Source organism: Alosa alosa, chromosome 3 (assembly GCF_017589495.1).
Source record: "Alosa alosa isolate M-15738 ecotype Scorff River chromosome 3, AALO_Geno_1.1, whole genome shotgun sequence".
Taxonomy (NCBI): Eukaryota; Metazoa; Chordata; class Actinopteri; order Clupeiformes; family Clupeidae; genus Alosa; species Alosa alosa.
In genome coordinates, this window is record NC_063191.1 from 3858502 (window position 1) to 3880643 (window position 22142).

Here is a 22142-nt window from a genome sequence, read left to right on the forward strand (position 1 = left end):
TTGCAACACATGGAATCTCTTTTCCTTCAGGAAAAAGAATCAACCAGAAACTAAACTGTTTAAATTTTATTTCCCTGGGATTTTAAAAACTAAAGGATATCTATTAAGGGCCTGAGACAAAATAGTTGTGAATAGTAGCAACCAAAGTCTTACCAGGAAATTACACAAACTCAACCAGCTAAGTGTTTGTTAAAACTGTTTAAATTATTAAAATTTCCCTCAGATGATTAAAATTATCTATCCTATATATCCATCTATCTATCTACCTGTCATAATCTTCACGTTGCAGCAGGAAACTAGATGATAATGATGTTCCTGCTCAAAGTTGGAATAGTAGCAACCAAAGTAAGATTTTACCATCACAGAGGCTGGCCTGTAATAGCAGAGCCCGTTTACATTCTCTGCTACTAGATATGTTAATTTAATGCAGCTTCTTCTGCCTGTGTAACGTAGTGGATGACCGGTTAGATGGCTTTTCCAAACCAGCGTCACCTCTGTTCAGGTAGCGGTCGATTGCGTCTATGTGTCGTGACCACGACGCGCGAGTATAAATGGTTACGGCGCTTCTGTGACGTCACATTGTCATACTACAGGTCGGGTGCGTCGAGTATGTGGCGCACTTTATAGTGGGCTACTGACTGTTGTCATTACATGAATGCAGAATGGGCATTTTTCACAGGTAATGGGGAACTTCCCGTTTCTTCTGTCACAAATGAATGTGTTAATACATGTTGCCTAACAAAACATATCCAACAGAAAACGCTCTTCTTAACACATAAATTTGCAAAATCTACCGAAATTATGTGGTCGTCACGTTATCTGTCATTGATTTGGGCTACAGCGTAAAACTTTATCGAGCTTCATCTAACTAGTTTATCAGGTGACCAGTCGGCAAAAATGCTTGTTTGGTGCTGAATGAGATTTTTTTACTGCACAACAAAATTATTACATGTTGGGCTTAGAGGGCAAACTGTAAGATTTTGCTTGATCTGTATGTTACCTGGCTGATGGGGCACGGGAGAAGCAGCCTGTCAGCGACCATGCCTGCTATCTGAAGACCTTACTGAACTGCTATGGTGCTGCGCATCTGGCGTGCCCTGCACGCGACCGCGCGAGTTCACGTGACAAAGGAAGAGAGAAAGGCTGGTCGAGTGTGCGCAAGGAGGTGGCTCATTTCGGGGCATTGTTTCAGTCGTTTTTAATGGCTCAGGTTTTCAAAAGATCATTTCAAAACCGACCTCAGTAAAATCTTAATAATATTAATAATTAAAAAAAAAAAACAAGTTTCAAAAGGGCAGTTTCGATAAAAGGCAAACTTCCTAGTGCACCACCTAGTGTCTATGTATGCACGCCTATGACCAGGATTGTAATATCTATGGGAATATCTTACACTAAGCTTCTTAACGTAGGCAACCTAAACAACCAATCAAGCAACCCCTTACCCCATGGCTCTGACACCGAAACAAACAAGCTGGTCTGGTGTTGGTCATGATGCGCGCACCCAAAGTCCTTGTAGGCAAGTCCCCGTACTTGGCGGCCATCTTGGTAACGTGTTTATGGCTGTTGTTTTGGGAAGCGCTCCAATCAGGGTCCCTATAAGACACTGCTGTATGTAGCTGGTCTGTGGTCCCCATAAGACATTGCTATAGCTGGTCTGTGGTCCCTATAAGACACTGCTGTATGTAGCTGGTCTGTGGTCCCCATAAGACACTGCTGTAGCCCGGGTTAACTATTTGAAGTTAGTCACTGCCCATTGAAGCCTGCAAAAGGTGTGAGTTTTCTTGCTGAATATGAAACACACAACCCCACACACAGTTCTCTTTGTATTCATGTGGACTTAACAAGGTGTGTGTGTGAGAAGTGTGTGTGTGTGTGTCTGTGGTTAACTGTCTAAAGTGTGTAAAGAGTGTGTAAAAGCTGTGTAGCCTATAAGGTGAGATGCGTGGTGTGTGTGTGAGACAGTTTTGTTCGGCAGTGAAGAATGTTGGTGTTTCTGCTTCTCTCTCATCTATCCCTCTCAGGTAACATGATTCAACAAGTTGATTGGTATTTTTCTGTGTAAGTTTTTTCAGATATGTGTGTGAGTATTTCAGATTACCAGATGTGTTTTGCATTTTGAATGGAAGTGTTTTCCCAATGATTACAAGAGATTTCATTTTTGAACAAAATGTCTAATGGAAGAAACGGTGTGTTGTGTTTTGCAATAACTGTGTTGCAGAAATGCAAACAAAGTACAAATCAGAAAATGTCTTTAAGGTATGGGGTTACACAGTGTATGGATACAATACGTTTTGAAGCTTTGGTCTGATCTATAATTTTTAGTGTGTAGCAATTGGCAACAAACTGTAAAACAGCAAGGGTTGACCCAAAGTGCTTTACAGTTGAGGCAGATGGAAATGAAGAAACATACCTGAGGAGCAAGTTACTGATGGATGATTGTGGATTGTCAGGTGCCTTGCAGAGTGGCATCTTTGGTGGTCGTGAGGCCAAGCCCCACTCCAGACCCTACATGGCCTCACTGCAGACACGAGGACACCATGTGTGTGGAGGGGTGCTGATCAGAGAGGACTACGTACTGACTGCTGCACACTGTTATAATCGCAGGTGCGACCTTGCTTGTGTGTGTGAGAGAGAAGAAAGTAGATACATGGTGTCGCGACATTGAATGTCGAGTATACTCTACGTTTAATGTGTCTTGCATACTCGACGTTCCCGACCGGTAGCGTGACAATGTGGTGTCAAAATAACATAGCTCTCTCTGCCGCGCCAGGATTTTGGCCGGGTAGCGCACGGTCCAGTAGGGGTTAAGTCATTTAGAGACCTCAGACCAGCCTCAGACTAGTCCAGGAAGTGACGTCAATTCCGGAAATAAGTACATAATTTACTTTACTCTTTATGGAGAATACAGTGGGAAAACACATATTTTCTTTTATATACAAAACAGTTTATATACAAAATAGTCACATTAGGTAGAAGCTTTTTTATTATTACTGATGACTGACGAAATAAATTACTATGATGTTTAATAAACCATTATAGGCATTTAACAAGTCATCATTATATCACATCAATTAAGTGTTTTCTGTAGGCTAGGCTACTGTGTGACATGCTTTACACTACAGCAAAAGTATAGGCTATCAACACGTTTTCAGTATCACTGCAGAAATCACACACAAGAAGGCATCCTTTTGACTGTTTGTACATTTCTTCACATGCCAATAAGGAAGCAGCATGAGGAAATTTGTCATTTTTCTGCCTTATTTTCTAACTAATTTCACAAGTCTGCAGTATCACCGAGTACAGCTGTTACAAGAGGGTCTGGCGTCCCTTTGTTATGATGCACTTCCTGCGACGGTCACTCGTCTCTAAATGACTTAACTCTCTATTAGGGGTTTGCACGGGTGTGTCATCAGATTGGAGATACTTGCCTCATTAGAAGGCATTAGGTAAATCCCTACGATTGTCAAGGAAAATGGTTAATTATTGCTGTGTTTTAGGTTGTACCAATAGGTCATACTGAGAAAAACATCTGGTGTAGGTATCGACTTCCAAAAGTTATTAAAATAACCAAGGAGAAAGGAGAATAATGCCAGAAGTTATCAGAGGAAGGGGGGCGCTTGTGGTTGAACTTGGTACTGCGTCTCCCTCACCCAACTCATATGGATCTGCGCTGCCAATAATCCGTCATTTCTCGAAATATCGCTCATTTTCTTGTGGTCCAAGTCCTGCCCTATATGCCTTTGCATCTTAGACGCATTTTGATGAGCTTTACTGTTGTTTAAACACGGCTACAATCACGTAAGATATCCAAAGTGCATAATACTCCATTGTACTTCATTCACTGAATACCGCCAACATGGCCGCACATGCTGGGTTACTATGGTTACCGGCCAGACCGTGACGTCCGTGCAAACCCCTTATGCCGTCAGAAGGGATGTTTACATAACGTACATACTTCACTGCTACATACCAGCTGGCTACTGTTACAGTAGCATATCACATGTTATTTGTTGTGTTTTAGGCCATTAACAGTTGTGCTGGGAGCCCATAACATCAGTAAGCAGGAGAAGAGCCAACAGCATATCAACATTGACAACAGTGACTACATCCCACACCCAGATTACCCCAAGGAAAAGCTTAGTAATGACAACCCCAGGACTCGACATCATGACATCATGCTGTTGAAGGTGAATCACCTCTTTCACTAGATGAATAACATTATCATGATATCAGACTACCCTACTCAACATTAGCTGAATTAATTTTACATGACTAATAACATGAATATCACTTTATGAGTGTGGGGCATTAAATATATTAGTTCTATGTGGCAATCACACTTATCCTACATACTGAACTGGAAATCACTGCTTTTCCATTATAAATAATATATTTCTATGAAATACAATTCAATTGCATTGGGGTGCATTCCTGGCACTCACCAGAAAGACAGGCTGGGCTACTTCTAGGAGACTAAACTCAGGGATGACCGGAGCACTCTGAATACTTTTAAACTTCCTCGTCCTCCTCAGAGTCCAACCATACTTGGTACCATTGCACAGATAATAGAGACATTTCTCCCCTCCCTCTCCCAAGGCATTGGTTAAGGGGTGGGTATTTGCAGCAGTTAACCAGTAAGAGCGCTCGCTCATAGAAAGAAAAGTGGGCATAAAGTACATCTTTGGTCAGTGTGAATTAAAAATGACAAAATAATCAAAATAATTCAAAATTAAAGGATGACATAATCAGCAAAAACAAGAAAGACATAATTCTTCATTTACTGTAAACCATGGGGCTCAACTGTGTTGAGTGTGTGAATCCAAAACACTTCTCTTTTCAGTAACAGACAGTATATCCACCTCGTTGGGGAGGTAGTATTCTATCAATCCTCCAGAATTTCAGAGAAGCGCTAGACCCATGATTTGCCTGGACATAGTGACGCGCTGTTGCTTAGTCCATATTGTGATTGCATAAAGGGAGAGGGAGGGGAATGTCTGTGCAATGGTACCAGTGACTGAGAAAGCCGCAGTGCATCAAAACGTCAGTCAATTGTTTGCACCACAATAAAAAGTTTAAGTATTTGTAGTGCTCTGGTCATCCCTGGGGAGATTGTACCTTGTAATACTCACTTTGAATGAAAGCATCAGCAAAATGAATAAGTATTGTATACTTTAAGTACATTTCATATGATCATCCTAATGAATGTGAATGAATGTGATGTGGATGTAGCATTTAAGATGGAGCCACTCACGTCAGATTTGCTCTGGAATGACCTGCTCTTTGGTTTATATGTGCAGCATGTACTGTATGTACTTAAAGTATACAATACTTATTCATTTTGCTGATGCTTTCATTCAAAGTGTGTGCATGTATGTATGTACAACATGAGTCATATGTTCCATTCCATTTACTTTCCAGCTGCAGACCAAGGCTAAGCTGAAGAAAAAAAAAGTTCAGGTGCTGGAGCTCCCTAAGGTGGGTGAGAAGATCATCATCCCGGCAGGCGTGCAGTGTGAGGTGGCAGGATGGGGGAGAAGATGCTTTGGGAAGCAAGCAGAGAGTGTCCTGTATGAAGCTAAAGTCACACTGAAGCTACCAAAAGAATGCAAAGACATATGGCAACAGTATTATGACCAGGCCCAGATGACCTGCAGTGTCCCTGACGGCAAAGAGGGATTCTGCCAGGTAAGTCAGCACCCATCTGTCTGGCCACGAGAGCAGGAATGATCAGGAGCACATCTGGAACACAGGCGTTGGACGTCAGCTAAAATTATTGTGATGTACTCACGTTTTTGTATCGAGTTACCTACCTGAAATGACCTGTCCTGAAATCCCCTAATCAACTAATAGTGATTACTGTTTTATACTTTTGAATGGCCCTTTAACCTATTACACCCTTACATGCTACCACAACTGAGACTGAGTTACCCATCAACAGGCCATAGATTGTGAAAATTGGTAGTTATTCCGTGCTGGTAACAATCCGGTGCTTCATGGGAGAGGACCGGTTATGCAGTAAAAAGGACAGGATCAGATGTTTAAATTGCTTTTTGTTTTTAAAGAACGGTGCAGCAAGTGACAAATGGTTCAATGATTACATCTTCACCAGACACGGTCACCTGCTGCACCGTTCTAAAATATGAAATAAGCCTTTTAAGCATCTGTGTGCTCCGGTGGTCCTTTGTAGGCCATGTATTGTATCAGAGAGCACTGTCTCCTGATTGGCTTGTCCCCTCTTCTGTTTGTTGCCAGGGTGATTCCGGAGGTCCTCTTATCTGTGCAAAGGGCAAGGCCAAGATCCTGTATGGAGTCACAGCCTACACAGGTGCACCATGTGACACCCCAGAATACCCAGAAGTCTACACGAGAGTGCCCCACTTCCTGCCCTGGATTGAAAAAGTTCTTAGTGTAAAGAACACTCTGTAGACAGGAACTCAGTGAGAGGCATAATATTAAGAAGAGAGACAAACCACACGTTCACATGTAATAATCAAGCTTCTCGTTTACCTGCCTGCGCATACAGACTGCTACTTAAGAAAGTCATGGACAATAAAAAAAATAAACTAGCCCTATGTACTGTACACATTTAAATAAATTGTGCTATTGTGACACATATACCATCTTATCCCATTAAACATGAGGTAAAGGGTATCTGATTAATTAGCTTGGTGTTCTCATTGTAGCTTTGCATCATCTCTCCAATAAACATCTATTCTCTGGAACCAATTCCTGTCTGTCTGTATGAAGCAGTGGAGTTCTCTTTTTAACGCTGTATTTCCATATGAATCTCTCCAACCTTGTGCAAATATATTGTATTATGAATATTATTATATATAAATATACACAATATGACATAACCCAAATAAAGAGCCAATAAAGCTCATATCAGGGTTTGGAGCAGTCTGCTGCATTTTTCTTTCCTGTGCTTCACAGTAGATGAAACAGGAATAGAATCAGAAACACACACAGAAATGCCCGGTGGTGTTTTAAACCCCCTGTTTTACCCTTGCATAACCCTAGTGCCTTCCATGCAGCGCTGCCTGGAAGACGACGTTGGGGCTTAAAGGCGGATCACGGGTCACGAGGCGAGGTGTAAGTAAGAGTGTGTAAGTGTTAAGACGCTTTATTTAGTTTGTTTTGAGCTGTCTGTACAAGAAATGAGGAGGCTAGCTGAGACCAAACGAGAGCAAATGGCAGAAGGGTTGATGGCAATGGCTGAACTAGCAGTAGAGGAAACCACAGCCCCCTGTGGGTGTGTGTGTGTGTGTGTGTGGTCTTGCAGTCAGGCTCAGTCGTAGTGCAGACTCTTGAAGTTGAAACGCTTTCGGTCTGTGAAACCTGCGAGCTGGAAAAAACAGTTTGAATCACTCACTTTTAACTGCATGGGTTTGATTCACTCATTTACAACTGCATGGGTTTGATTCACTCATTTACAACTGCATGGGTTTGATTCACTCATTTACAAGTGCATATTTGTATTGCACGTTTTACATAAAGGCCTGCAATTTGCTTCCAATGCAATGTGCATTCGTCTGAATGATGCAATGACAGACAGAATGACAGAGAGAGTGAGAGAGCGAAAGAGTGAGAGAGAGCAAGATAGAGAAAGAGAGAAGCATACTGAGAGAGGCAGTATATAGCACACACTTACCTGGCTTGGGTCCTTAGTAAAATATCTCTTCTCTATAACCTGAGGGAGTCAAACACATCATTATGAGGCTCTATGCTACTATGGCACTGGTGTCTGTGTGCGTGTGTGTGTGTGGCACTGGTGATGCTTTTTATGACCACCATGTGGAGACGGCCGCCTCTCTTTGCAGGCCATGGCCGTGGCTTCAGGTGTGTGTGTGTGTGTGGTTTGAGATATGAGTCAGAGTATTTAGTCACCTTATCGAAGAAGTGACTCAACTTGACTGCGTTGGATGAGCCAGCTGCCAGATAGCGTGGGTTAGTGCAGTCCTGTAGCAGAGAGAGAAGAGAGAGAGAGAGAGAGAAGTGGAAGGAGAGAGGGAGTGAGGGAGAGGGAGGAAGTGAGGGAGAGAGAGAGGTGAGTTTTGGAATGACGGGTGGTGTTGGATCTGAGTCATTTGGAATGACGGGTGGTGTTGGATCTGAGTCATTTGAGAACCCTGAGGTGACCTCCACTCACTACATGAAAGTCCCCCCACCCCCAATACACACCATGTCACCAACCACACACACACACACACACACCACACACACCACCAACCACACACACACACACACACACACACACTTGTCACCAACCACACATATATACACACACACACACAATGTCACCAACCACACATATACACACACACACATACGTCACCAACTACACATATGCACACACACACACACACACACACACCTGGTCACCAACCACACATACACACACACACACACACACATCATGTCACCAACCACACATACACATACACACACACAGACACACACAATGTCACCAACCACACATACACACACACACACACACACACACACAAAACACACACCTTGTCATTCTGCCTCCACAGAGAACAGGACACACTCTGTTTCAACTTCACACTCTGACCTTTTGTCTTCTCTATGAAACAAGCTCTTCAGCGGAAGTCTACGGGGTTCTATGTTCTGTTTGTGTGAAGCACATTAAATGACAATTATGTATAATAATGTGCTAGGCAAATACATTTGACTTTGACTATTATGGTTATGTCTAAATTGTAAGATGGGTTTATTAATTATAAAGCATGATCATGGTTAAGTCAGCACAAACATACACCTTGACCGCATTTCGTTCTATATTATTGCGCTACCATAACTTAATACAAAAGTTAAAGTAGCTGCGTCTCGAAGTTGCTTGGCAACCATTCAGATAGAGGAAATATATTTCTTGGCGGAAGAATGATTATCTAGGAATAACTCGTTATATTTCTAGTTGCTGTACCTTTACTTTATGAAACTTTGCCAGGTATTTTAGTAAATGTACAGGTATTACAGTACAGTTTTAGAAAAGCAATAAGCCACTCGAGTCTCGTAGTTTACACTTAATCTACAACAGCTAAGGGGGGTTTTACTCCGCTAGCGCGTCGTGCCTAACAATGCCCCTTAGCTGTTGTAGAATCAGTGTAACCTACGGCCTCTCAGGGCTTATTGCTTAATAAAGCATGATCATGGTTATGTGTGAAATGTGAAGCATGATCATGGTTATGTGTGAAATGTGAGATATTTATTAATGATAAAGCATGATCATGGTTATGTCTGAAATATGAGAGATGTATTTATGATAAAGCATGATCATGGTTATGTCTGAAATGTGAGATGGGTTTATTTATGATAAAGCATGATCATGGTTATGTGTGAAATGTGAGATGTGTTTATTTACGATAAAGCATGATCATGGTTATGTGTGAAATGTGAGATGGGTTTTTTATGATAAAGCATGATCATGGTTATGTGTGATGGGTTTATTTATGATAAAGCATGATCATGGTTAAGTCTGAAATGTAAGTCAAGTCAAGTCAAGTCAAGTTTATTTATATAGCACATTTCATACACAGAGGTCATTCAATGTGCTTTACATAAACAAAACCAAACGATAATAACAAATAAAAGCATAGAAGGGCAATATAGTCAAAGAATAGTTAAAAGGTAAAGATCATAATAAAAAGAAAACATAAAACACAAGGTAAAATCATTTAAAAATAAAGAATAATTAGTAAGCAAAAACAAAGGCAAAAGTAGTAAAAAAAGTAATACAAAGTAGAATAATTATCGAGGCAGATTCAGAATTTGTAACTCGGCACAGTTAGCAGAAAGCGTCTGAGAACAGTTTGGTCTTAAGTCTAGATTTAAAACTGGCTACAGTTGGGGCCTTTTAATGTCATCCCAAAGTTGGTTCCACAGCTGAGCCGCAAGATAGCAGCTAAAAGCTGCTTCACCATGTTTAGTTCTAACTGTAGGTTTTACTAGCAGGTTTTCACCTGGGACCTGAGAGGACGAGAAGGTGTGTACTGCTGAAGCATGTCTGACAAGTATTTAGGTCCTGCTCCATTTACTGATTTATAAACAAGCAATAGTGCTTTAAAGTCAATTCTGTGACTTACTGGAAGCCAGTGCAAGGACTTAAGAATTGGAGTAATGTGGTCAGTTCTTTTAGTTTTTGTTAGAGTCCTAGCTGCTGCATTTTGTATCACCTGAAGCTGTTTAATAGTCTTTTAGGAAGGCCTCAGAACAGTCCATTGCAGTAATCAACCCTGCTGGAGATAAATGCATGAATGAGTTTTTCTAAGTCATGTTTTGACATCAGCCCTCTGAGTTTGACAATATTTTTGAGGTGGTAAAAGCTGATTTAGTTATCGCTTTCATGTGGCTGTTGAAATTTAGATCACTGTCAATTAATACACCAAGGTTTTTAACAGTATCCTTTGCCTTCAACCCCTTTTGTGTCAAGGAGAGTGGCATTTTTACCAAATATAATTACTTCAGTTTTTTCTTTGTTCAGCTGAAGAAAATTTTGAGACATCCAGGTGTTGATTTGTTCTATACACTGACACATAGATTCAAGAGGACCATAGTTGTTTGGTGATAGAGCTAAGTAAATTTTTTGTGTCATCTGCATAGCTATGATATGAAATCAAATTATTTTGAATGATTTGTCCAAGTGGGAGCATATAGAGGTTGAATAATAGTGGCCCCAAGATCGACCCCTGGGGAACACCACAGGTCAAGGACGTTGGTGTTGAGGTACAGTTCCGGCGGCAACAAAGAAGCTCCTTTCTTTGTAGATATGATTTTAGCCAGCTGATAACTATGCATGTAAATCCAACCCAGTGTTCTAGTCTGTGTAGTAAAATATTGTGATCAACAGTGTCAAATGCTGCACTAAGGTCCAGTAGCACTAGGACTGATGTTTTACCTGAATCTGTGTTGAGGCTTATGTCATTGGAAACTTTAATGAGAGCTGTTTCAGTGCTGTGATTTACCCAAAACCAGACTGAAAGTAATCAAAATACCCATTTGATGTTAGAAGGTGGTTAATTGATTAAAGAGTACTTTTTCAATAATTTTGCCAATAAAAGGTAGATTGGATATGGGCTAGTAATTGTTTAGCATGGAGGCATCCAGGTTATTCTTCTTGAGAAGTGGCTTTACAACAGCTGTTTTCAGTGACTTAGGAAAAGTGCCAGACAGCAATGATACATTTACAATTTGAAGGACATCCGGCCGCTATGAGGTGAAAAACAGTTTTGAAGAAATTGGTAGGCAGAGTGTCTAAGACACATGTGGAAGGGCTGAGATTCTGTACCGCTTTTTTTCAAGTGTTTCAGTAGTCTATCAAGCTGAACTCTGACATCAAGTTTAGTTTCCCTCTGTTTGTTGCTGGAAGTTCAGGTTGTTGAATTTGTAATTGAGCAGATATGTTGAGTCTGATTTTGTCAATTTTACCTTTAAAAAAAAGATGAAAACTCATTGCATTTATTAGTTGAGAGAAGTTCAGGAAGCTAATTGTGAGGGGGATTTGTTAACTTATCAACAGTTGAAAATAGAATACGAGTGTTATTTGAACTTCTATTGATAATGTTAGAAAAGAAAGACTGTCTTGCTTTGCATATTTCAGAGTTATATGTGCGGAGCATCTCTTTTATGGATTTCATAGTGGATCTGAAGTTTGTATTTACACCATTTTCTTTTCAGTCTTCCTACACTCTCTTTTTTAGAAGTTTAACTGCTGGATTTTGCCTCCATGGTGCTTTCTGTTTGTCCTTAACTTTCTTGAATTGTAATGGAGCAATGTCATCCATAATGTTTGCCATTTTTGCATTAAAGTGATCAAATAAGTCTTCAGAGTCTGACAGTTGACTTGACTTTAGTGAAAGTGAAATGTAAGAGGTTTATTTACGATAAAACATGATCATGGTTATGTGTGAAATGTGAGAGATTTATTTATGATAAAGCATGATCATGGGTGGATGCTTTAGCACTATTAAAGTCCACTAACTCAGACAGCCTGACATCTGATCACTGTTCGTGTTCCAAACCCACATAATGGCAGCAGCCTACACTGGCTCCCTCTGCTGGTGACCTTTGCATCTTACTGTTTGTTGATTAATGGGTTGGACACAACTGAGGTCTGCAGGAGGGTCCTATTAATCTACCTGGTGCCATTATACCACAGACGCAGGAGTTGTTATATAGAAAGGAGTGCTGATCAGAGGATGTCATACTGACAGTTGCTGAAATGAACGTTAATCTCGCGATAAAAAAATTGACGCTATTAAAATAGGTTTCCGTTAACGCCGTTAATAACGCGTTTAACTGACAGCACTGTGCTTTAAGATTAACGTTCATTTTGGTGTAACTAACTTTGTAGTTTTTTCACATGCTGTTGCAACAACTAGTAACGTTAGAACAACTACAACACCACACCGATCTAGCCAGACCGGAAACTAAACAATACGCACTGACGAATGGAATGGAACAGAACTTTGTATGTGCTGCATACACGCCCCCTTTTAGGGGGAAGATGACTGATATAATGGAAATCTATGCTGCATCAAAGTGGAGAGCAAAACGTGCTTATAGTAAACTTGCTAAATCTTGAAACAAACATGAATAAAAGGCACAAAATAAGGTTGGTGTAAGAGTTATCTGTGTGTTTATGGGATTAATGTGACCATGTTCCTATGTTTTGCTCTCCAGTTTACTAACAGGAGTGTCACGAATGTATACGTTAGACCGGCACATCCGGGAACTTGACTCGTGACAAACGTTCCCGCCCCTTTCGGGGGGAAAACAAACAACCCCTCTCATTAACTCCAACGCAAATTAGGGTCAATAAACGTAATTGTACAGAAATCGTGAGGAGTAAATAATAACAAAAATACCACAAATCAATATGACCACTCAATACATAACCACTTTGCGGTCGTTGACCGTGAAAGATACCTACAAAAGCTTAATTCAATTAATAGAAAAACATGTCCCTTCAGTCTCGAAAATGAAGTGGTGCAACAACCCCACTCAGTGACCAGAAGTGTCATACGGTCTTCTCTTCTTATGGCTTGTAGCCATAATTCTGTCAGGATTTTTTTTGAGGACATGGTAGGCAAAAGAAACTCAGGGAGGGGTTCTTAGCTGTGTGGTTGGTACATGTCTACCGGTTCACTCTGGCTTGTTCTGAGGGAATGTTTTCCCCTCAAAAGGGGCATGGCGCAAACAACCTGCTCTGTGTGACGCGGGTCCGGTTGTAAGTATTGATAGGCACAGTCAAACTGCCCGTGGCTGACTAGCAAGCTTAACTTTACTTTATGTCATAACATCAACTAAACATAAGTCACACATTCATTCTATCACTTGTAATATGAACGTAGCCTATTTCCTACAACTAGGTGAGATAATTGGGTATGTTATACTGAAGTTCCACAGTTAGCTAGCTAGCAAGCTAACCGTTTTGCATGGGATATTATGGTAAGTGTACATGCTAAATTTGTATAATACATCGGGGAATTGCAAACGAATAAGGCTGGTAATATACATCGTTTCGACATGAGCAAGTTACATAAGCACAATTCTTCATAACTGCCGTGTTAGTAAAATGATTGAATGCCCTGTGAATTAATAACTAATGGGGCGTGATGCAGATCAAATGTATCTTTATGATGATGCGCCGTTAGTAGGCTACGTAAAGGCATGCTGCACACACTTGGTTGGGCTAACGAGCCGGCCAAAGAGTAGTAGCCTAGGCTGACGCATTAGTTGTGTGCCGCCAAAGATTTTTTCACCGTCACTTGTTCTGTTATCAACATTCCTCTTTGGCTGCTACTATTTGCGATGCACTCTTTCGACATTCATTTACATTAGATTCCATTATTTTCAATACAACTCCGCACACCAGCATCGCACTTTGCAGCTGTGTAAATCACAATTCAGTTATATTTGGTCGCTGCTCCATAAAATCCATTGTTTATCCAGTGTTTGCCTGTTAAAAACTTCGGCGTTGATGTGTGTGGCAAGTGACAGTGCACCATAGACTGTAGGCCTATAAAATGGCAATGCACTCATGTTGAAAAGTTCCTTATTTTCAACTGAACTCAAAGATAATGAATATAGCATGAATATAATATTTTCTGTTCGTTATGCCCTTTATAATGTGTGTAGGCCTACATTTTGTGCATGCACTTCTGCAGTAGCATTTATTTCAGTTTATATCAGCTATATTTCTGAAGAATATATTGTGTTGCCTCAGGTCTGCTGCACATCTTTTGAAATTTGATTTGAAATAATCAAATAGACCTATGTCTTAAAGTTCAGTTAATAAAGTAACTTGCTTTGCTTTCATTTGAATCCCAATGAAGATAAACAATAATTGCTTTATTGTTAATATGGACTCCTGGAAAGTTCAGAAATGCAAAATAATAGAATTTTAATCATATGATAAAATATGTGATTAATCGTGATTAACTATAGGAATTCAGCGATTAATCGTGATAAAAAATTTTAATCGTTTGACAGCACTAATTAACACACAATGACATGTGTCCTATGGTAGTAAGTTTCCCATATTGGATTAGGATGCAGGCGCGCTGGCAAGGAACCTAAAACAAATGAGTGCTAGTATCTCTCACTAGCACGTCTCTTGAGGTCGCTGGGAGGGAGGTTTACCATAACGTACAGTACATACTGCACAGCTACATACCAGCTCGATACCGTTACAGTAGCATGTCAGGTGTTTTCTCTGTGTTTTAGGCCATTAACAGTAGTGCTGGGAGCCCACAACATCCAAGGGCGCGGGAAGGGGGGTGCTGAGGGTGCTGCAGCACCCCCTGCTGGCAGGAGATAGATTTTTAAAAATGATTATATATTTTTTTAAATAATTACTAATTCGCTGTCTGACATTATTTATATTTTTGTATGTGAAATGATGAGTCAAATAGCAAAAAAGGGTTATGGATAGGTTTGAATATAGGCTAGGCTACTAAAAATGAACAGTTATAGAGATCAACGTGAACGTGAGTCAGTTACTGTAAGAACCGTAGCGTGGTTTCAGCTATGTTATAGCGATCAAGTGTGTAGGCCTATGGTTGATATAGGCCAAAGTCCTTTTAGGCAAGTCCCTCCACTCGGCGGCCATATACCAACGTTTTATGGGCACTCATCGGGCACAGTCTTTGGGTCGAACTGTGCGTGCGCAAGGCTTCACGACACCAATCTTGCTCCAGCGGCGAGATCACAACACATAATTGGGACGATGTCTTCACAACACACCATATGATCGTCGGACATCCATTATTTTTGTTATTCAGCACCCCTGGTCAAAAATAGGTTCCCGCGTGCCTGACAACATCAGTAAGAGGGAGATAAGTCAACAGCGATTCGACGTCTGTGTCTACATCCCTCACCCAAACTACGTCCCCAGGACTTTTGAACATGGCGTCATGCTGCTGAAGGTGAGTCACTTTCTTTCATACAAGCATTACATTAACCTCCACTTATTACACGGCTCTTCACAATGCAAGTAAACGCTCCATTGACTTTAATGGGATTTCTAGCGGTCATTATTTTCGACTAAAGGACCTCTGAAAAAATAATGAACGCTGTCAATGGCAACGGAGTTTGTGCTTCTAATTCAGGTCTTTCATATCACTCCGCAACTACTGGAACTTCAAAAAAAGCAGACGGTTGATCAGCTGTGTTCTAAATAATGTTTGAGCCTGTGTTCAGCGTGTGTTGTTGCGAACTATTTGTTTCTCAGCAAAAGCCACGATGAACGGTAACAAATAGTCTAGGCTATGTAGGCTAAAAGTCATATCGTGGGGTGTTTATTGTTTCGGTTTGGCAAGTAGCCGTGTAATAAGCGGGATAATACGAACGCCGGTCATTATTGGGAAAATAAGTCCGCTGTCGGGACTTATTTTCCCAACAATGACCGGCGTTCTACACATTATCCCTTACATGAAGCATCATACCGATGACTTACTGCACTTCTTCTATTATGAATAACACTGTTATATCCTACTAAATGTGAATCGATCACGATCAGACCATTTTGATGTGAATTAGTTCCTCTCATACGAGAGAGCCCCCTGACATACTTTATGGGCTCCAGATGGAGCTGATGGGTAAGCTCTTCCCTGTGGGATCAAATATGGTCCTTGTTTTGTCCTTGTCTTAACTCATTGAATGCCAAGCTGTTTTCGGAAGCTTTGTCTTAGAGTAGCAGCAATCTAGACCATTGTTGATGATTTTTGTACAGCCACAGCATATTCTGTGTTATAGCTATGAACACATACAATGGCTCGTTTGAAAGGTGAGACTTTAAGCTCTCGGTGGGTGCAAACCGTGTATTTCTACACGCCTCTGTTCCTGAGAAATCCCAAGCTAAACAGTGGCTAGTTTTCATCAAAATCGCTGTTTTTTTTCTAGAAATGGAGATATAACGTCTTTCATGAAATATGAAATGTTGCCTGTAAAGTGACCTGGCGAGACTGCCACCTAGTGATAGACCCACGACAATGGCCTGGTTTTGAGCTGACGTGCATGCGTCACTGATTCGACCCAAAGCGGCAACCGAGTTATGATAAAATGTCCAGATAAAATGTAGATTGTGTGTTTTCATGAGTTTTTGATCATCATATATTTCATTTCCATTCATCACAGAGTTCCCAAAATCACATATAAGTTGTGTTAGAGTGTCTAGTTTCGTAATAAAAAAAAAACAACCTAAAAACGTAATATTATGTTTTTGGCACTCAACGCATGGGAAGGAAAAATGTAATATTACGTTTTTGGCACTCAATGAGTTAAGGTTCTGTGTGTTCTTGTACTATACAACATGACACATAGTCATGTACATTTACATGCACAGTTAAGTCAAGCTAGTTATAGCTCAACATCTGTGTGTTACAGTTATAGCTTGACTAGATCATTTAACTGGACAACTTGTCCGAGTATACATGCACTGGAGCCGATTTATTGACCAAAGTATGCATGTATTACTCCACTAAGCTAAGTGGTGATTTTCCTCCCTTCCTGTGCATCAACACCAAAACTTTCGACATTAGCTTGCTAACAAGTGACAATATCAGTGTAGATAAATAGTTGACATTACTTGTTGTAGATATTCAGGAGATGTTCAAATGTAGAAAATAAGGTGCAATTAAGGGTATACATCGGTGTGGCATAAGGCTTAGTGCATTAGCCAGTTTGAGTCCAATTCAGCGTATACATGCAGAAGTTATTCTACTTTCATTTGCATTATCTGGGTGTGTTAGTTTGTCAATAAAATTACTTTGATTTTGTCTGGTTTCTAGTCGGGCTATCACAATAATTTGATTTTTTCAAGTGTCATGTAAACATACTGTCTGTGTACTGTATACTCCTCAGCTGAAGACCAATGCTCAGCTGAACGAGGCTGTGAAGGTGCTGGAGCTCCCTAGGAATACTGAGAAGATCCCACAAGGTGCGATGTGTGAGGTAGCTGGGTGGGGGTCAGAGTCCTGGACGACGAGCAGAGAGTGTCCTGTATGAATCTACAGTCACGCTGGACAAGGTCAGGAAATGCAAAAAGGCATGGAAGAAGTGCTTTAACACATCCCAAATGACCTGCAGCAAATCAGATGGAAAAGATGGAGTCGGTCAGGTAATATGACATAAAACACACACACACACACACACACACACACACACACATATAAAGAATGAAGAGACCACTGCACATGTTTCTGATGTCATTCGAATGAGTTGACAGTCATATTCAAATGTGCAGCGGTCTGTTAATTTTCCAGGTAAGTGATTGTAAAGAGTTGTTTTTATCTACAACCAGATATACAGTGTTTATTGAGTAAGTATTGTGTGTTTAATTGTACGTAAGCCTGTTTGGGCACTACATACTGTTTTGATCCTGTGAGGGAAATTTGGTCTCTGCATTTATCCCAATCGTGAATTAGTGAAACACACTCAGCACACAGTGAACACACAGTGAGGTGAAGCACACACTAATCCCGGCGCAGTGAGCTGCCTGCAACAACAGCAGCGCTCGGGGAGCAGTGAGGGGTTGGGTGCCTTGCTCAAGGGCACTTCAGCCGTGCCTACTGGTCGGGATTCAAACCGGCAATCCTCCGGTTACAAGTCCGAAGCGCTAACCAGTAGGCCACGGCTGCCCCAAATTTTATTTTAAATAAATTTGTATTTTAAATAAATCACGCCTCTTTCATTAGGCCTTGTGTGCTGTAGGGGTGACAGAAGCGGGAATGGGAGATGCTCTCAACACAAAGGGCTCCTGTTTAGAGAAGCTCATCTGTGTGTAGGGCTCCTGCTGTTTATATGAAGGCAAACAACTATGATATAGTCACAACAATTATGAAGATATGGAGTCATAAACTATGACATCAGAAGTCATAATTATGAGATTAAAAGTGAAAATGACAAGATAGAAGATACTAGATTGTAAAGAATTAAACGTCATAATTGTAAGATTCAAATTCATAAACTGTACATAATAAAGCATAACTGTGAGATTATAAATTTTGACATTTTGAACTTGTAATAGTTGTGGAGGTGGGCGGTCACTGTTGAGCTTGATAGAGTTCGGGATTGTGTAGTAAAATCGCTAAGAATTGTGGGAATCGTGGATATGACGGCTACTGTTCAGATAGAAAGCCATCAGTGATGAAGGCTGGGTCACCCTCGGCCTCATAGATCAATTTTATTTTATTACTGTTGTACAACGTTGACACATATTTGACTTGACCGTAAAATAAGTGTAAACTCATAGTCAGATGGTAGGGGACACAGTCCCATATTCAAACAAAATACAAATATATAATAAAAATATAATATAATATAATAATAATATAATAGAATAAATATAATGGTTGCATGCTCATTACGTAAATTTCGTCATGATATACTTTTTTTTCCGAAAACAATGCTATTACTCAGCCGTAAAGTCAGTTACAAGGTTACAACACCAATCACACAATGTTGTATTTCTCTGAAAATAGAAAAGGTTCATATAAAGACTTAAAACGCTTCAGTTTTAACGTTATTTGATGTCAAAGTGGCGCCAAATTGAAAGGGCTTCAATGGAATGGCTAGCTGGAAGTGGTCTCCTATTAGCCTCAGATCTGCCCATAGTGTCTACGCTCTCCGAACGTTCGCCTGCCCCCTTGGCCTGCCCCCTGAAAACACTGTAAAAAAACAGCGGTCTCTGTATACAGCCCAGGCCTTGCAAACGGCAACAAAAACAAACTCATGCAACCTGCACCACGAAACGTAACAAACAGTGTTCCAGCCAATAACAGACGAGATGCATGTTAAGGAGGGAGGGAGGGGAAGGGAGTTAGCGGGCTAGCTCTCTGTTTTGTTAGAACGTCAACAGAAGTGACGTTACCCAACATCGCTTATAGCACCTTTAAATAAGGCCAACATTCACAACTGTGTCAGTGTACAATTGGGCTTCTAATGGGCTGGTTGTCCCATCAGCCATGTTCACAGGCACGTTACACCTGTGCTTGCCATACCCTTTCCCAGCCATGTTGACAGACACATTACACCTGTGCTTGCCATACCATTTCCCAGCCATGTTCACAGACACGTTACACCTGTGCTTGCCATACCATTTCCCAGCCATGTTCACAGACACGTTACACCTGTGCTTGCCGTACCATTTCCCATCAGCCATTCCCATCATCCCATTTCATGTCAAAATGGCTGCTGCGAAAAAGGTCTATTAACAGTGGGGCTACACCGGCTGCATAACTGAATCGTTCCTTTCACGTTACGTCTGTTGCAACCCCTATGATAACTTGAATGGACTACACCAGACGTGGTAACGGCGCGCAGCCGCGCACGTTCAAAAAAATAAACCAGTCTTCTAAAATTATTTTTACGCATCGCGAACGGAGCGCTTTAGTTACGCACCCAGTGTAGCCTTCCTGTTACTTACAAGGAATTTCCGCAAACGAGGCGATGTAGGTCCAGTTTCACTCGTGCCTTGTGACAGCTGAAATTCTGCTTAAATGAGGCGATGTAGGTCCAGTTTCACTCGTGCCTTGTGACAGCTGAAATTCCGCTTAAATGAGGCGATGTAGGTCCAGTTTCACTCGTGCCTTGTGACAGCTGAAATTCCGCTTGGTAAACGAGGCGATGTATGTCCAGTTTCACTCGTGCCTTGTCCCTGATGTCCAGCCTGCGCAGCGCTGGCAGAAGGCTCAGTAGAAAGAGCTCATCTTCATCCTGGACGGGGGCAGGAGGAGGAGGAGGAGGGGTTTTCATCTTCTCGAGGGCCAGCAGGAGGTTGGCCTCAAACTCGCTGAGAACGTCTCTCCCTCCCACCTTTCGCTTCCTGCCCAGAAGCCCCCCTGGCCCTCGCTCTGAATCCGCACCTGTTCTGTCATGCGCACTCACCCTTATCCTCTTCCTCAAAGCGCTCGACCCCTCAGCCGCATTCTCATTGACCCTCTCGCTCACCACAACCGTCACATCAGACGCACTCTCGTTCACACAGCCTCTCGCCACACTCGATCCCTCAGGTGTGCTCTCGTTCACGCGGCCTCTCGCCACACTCGAGCGGTCAGGCACACCTTCGTCTGTCCATTCTCTCTCGTTCTCGGCCTCCACGTCACTGGGCCCGTCACGCACAGCTTCAGTCTCCATCTTGGGCAGGTTTGATGTTGCTGTTGCCGGTCTGGAGGATATGAAGGGGTCCAGGAAAGCCAGCAGGGGTGCGGCGCCCCAGGCTCTCCGGTGGCTGGCCATAGTGTGGTGGGCCCCAGGCTCTCCGGTGGCTGGCCATAGTGGCCCCGGTGGTGGGCTCTGTAGCCTCCCTCCTCTCCCGCACACACCGGTCTCCAAGATCCCGCCATTTCCTCCGCCAGTCTTTCTCTGTGAAAACACAATGCAAAGACAAGTTATGTGAAAATGGCTTTGCTCCCAATCACATAACTGGGGTTGGGAAGGTTGGCTTATGATCTGAGCCTATTGCACTTGTGTGCATGCTGACAAATCAATGGGGCCTGTCAATACAGGGAAAAGATGCAAAGCACAAGACCATAATAGTAGGCTACATGCAATTAGGAAAAAACAACACAATCTAGGTCATAGGCTTTTTAGTCAAAATAACTGATTGATGAGCTGTAACGCAACAAAGTTTTGCATTAGTCCAGATTGTTTGCTGACCATGTAAACGTTAGCTGTGTAGGACTAGAGCATGGCTACATATTTTAACATAACAAACTACTTACCTGGCAGGCTCAGTTCAACGCTGATTTGTTTCCAAGCGTTATTGGTTCTGGTTCTCTCTCTGTAGTGTTCCATGCGCATGTTCCATACCACGGGGTGGCGAAAAACCGACATAATGAGCCTCTCGTTCATCATAGTTATTTGCTGTTTCGAAATTCTAATTAGTGTGCCTTGTTTCCATACAGCTGTGTGCGTTTGCGAAAACGCCGTTACCCACGCATTGCTACAGGAGCCTCCGTGATCTCCGTGTACTTGCGAAATTCTCTTTTCCGGTGTTGTGCTGTCCGGAATATGCCTCCGGAAGCTACCAATCTCTCAGTAAAATAATGCACTTCTTTGCGTTGAACACTAGAGGGCATATTGCCTATGATTCAAACGGATTTACGGACATGAACATGAAGTCTGCAGACAGGGAAATTGTGTTTGCACACAATCCAATCAAAAATTGTCATGGTCACATAGGCCAGTCCCATATCTTTCACTGGACTTGATGTTATACACATTGTATTGCACTGTTGTTGTTGGCTACTATGAAATGGTATCTTCTTAACACTCGCAATGAAACAGAGGACAATTAAGCTGACAGTGACTTCATCCATCTCCTGAATGTTATATCTCTCAGGCCAACACACTTCAGATAAATCAATTGATGCATTTATCAAGTGTTTGAATTTTCAAATAGAGAGGGCACATGGTTGGTTATGGTAGCCTGTTGGGCAGAGAATGTTGTCAAACGTGATTTACAGTAGCTATGAACACTACCCTAATAGTTTAAAATAAATTTGGAAAAATCCTGCAATAAGCGTAGTAATAACAACAATACATTGGCTATCAACAGTGAAGAGATGGAACCTTGGAATAGGCATACACCATGGTTCTAAACGGACGTTTTTCGTTGA

General features: G+C 41.6%; 2 protein-coding genes across 3 annotated transcripts; one reads left to right on the forward strand and one right to left on the reverse strand.

The window, feature by feature from the left end:
- The first annotated feature begins 1967 nt into the window (after nt 1-1967).
- Nucleotides 1968-6426, forward strand: LOC125292244 (granzyme B(G,H)-like). Its single transcript, XM_048239457.1, has 5 exons — nt 1968-2021; nt 2451-2604; nt 4022-4187; nt 5419-5685; nt 6253-6426. The coding sequence occupies exons 1-5, from the start codon at nt 1982-1984 to the stop codon at nt 6424-6426; spliced, it is 801 nt and encodes a 266-aa protein (XP_048095414.1). The 5' UTR covers nt 1968-1981.
- A 681-nt stretch (nt 6427-7107) lies between these two features.
- Nucleotides 7108-21643, reverse strand: LOC125291723. Of its 2 annotated transcripts, XM_048238574.1 has the most exons (7): nt 21246-21642; nt 20802-20886; nt 19949-20764; nt 17361-17604; nt 7888-7959; nt 7652-7690; nt 7108-7345 (listed from the first exon to the last, which is right to left on the reverse strand). In XM_048238574.1, the coding sequence occupies exons 1-3, from the start codon at nt 21376-21378 to the stop codon at nt 20044-20046; spliced, it is 939 nt and encodes a 312-aa protein (XP_048094531.1). In that variant the 5' UTR covers nt 21379-21642; the 3' UTR covers nt 7108-7345; nt 7652-7690; nt 7888-7959; nt 17361-17604; nt 19949-20043. The 2 variants fall into 2 exon arrangements, with proteins under 2 accessions (XP_048094531.1, XP_048094532.1); XM_048238575.1 differs by lacking the exon at nt 17361-17604 and having other exon boundaries at nt 21246-21643.
- Between the last annotated feature and the right edge of the window lie 499 nt (nt 21644-22142).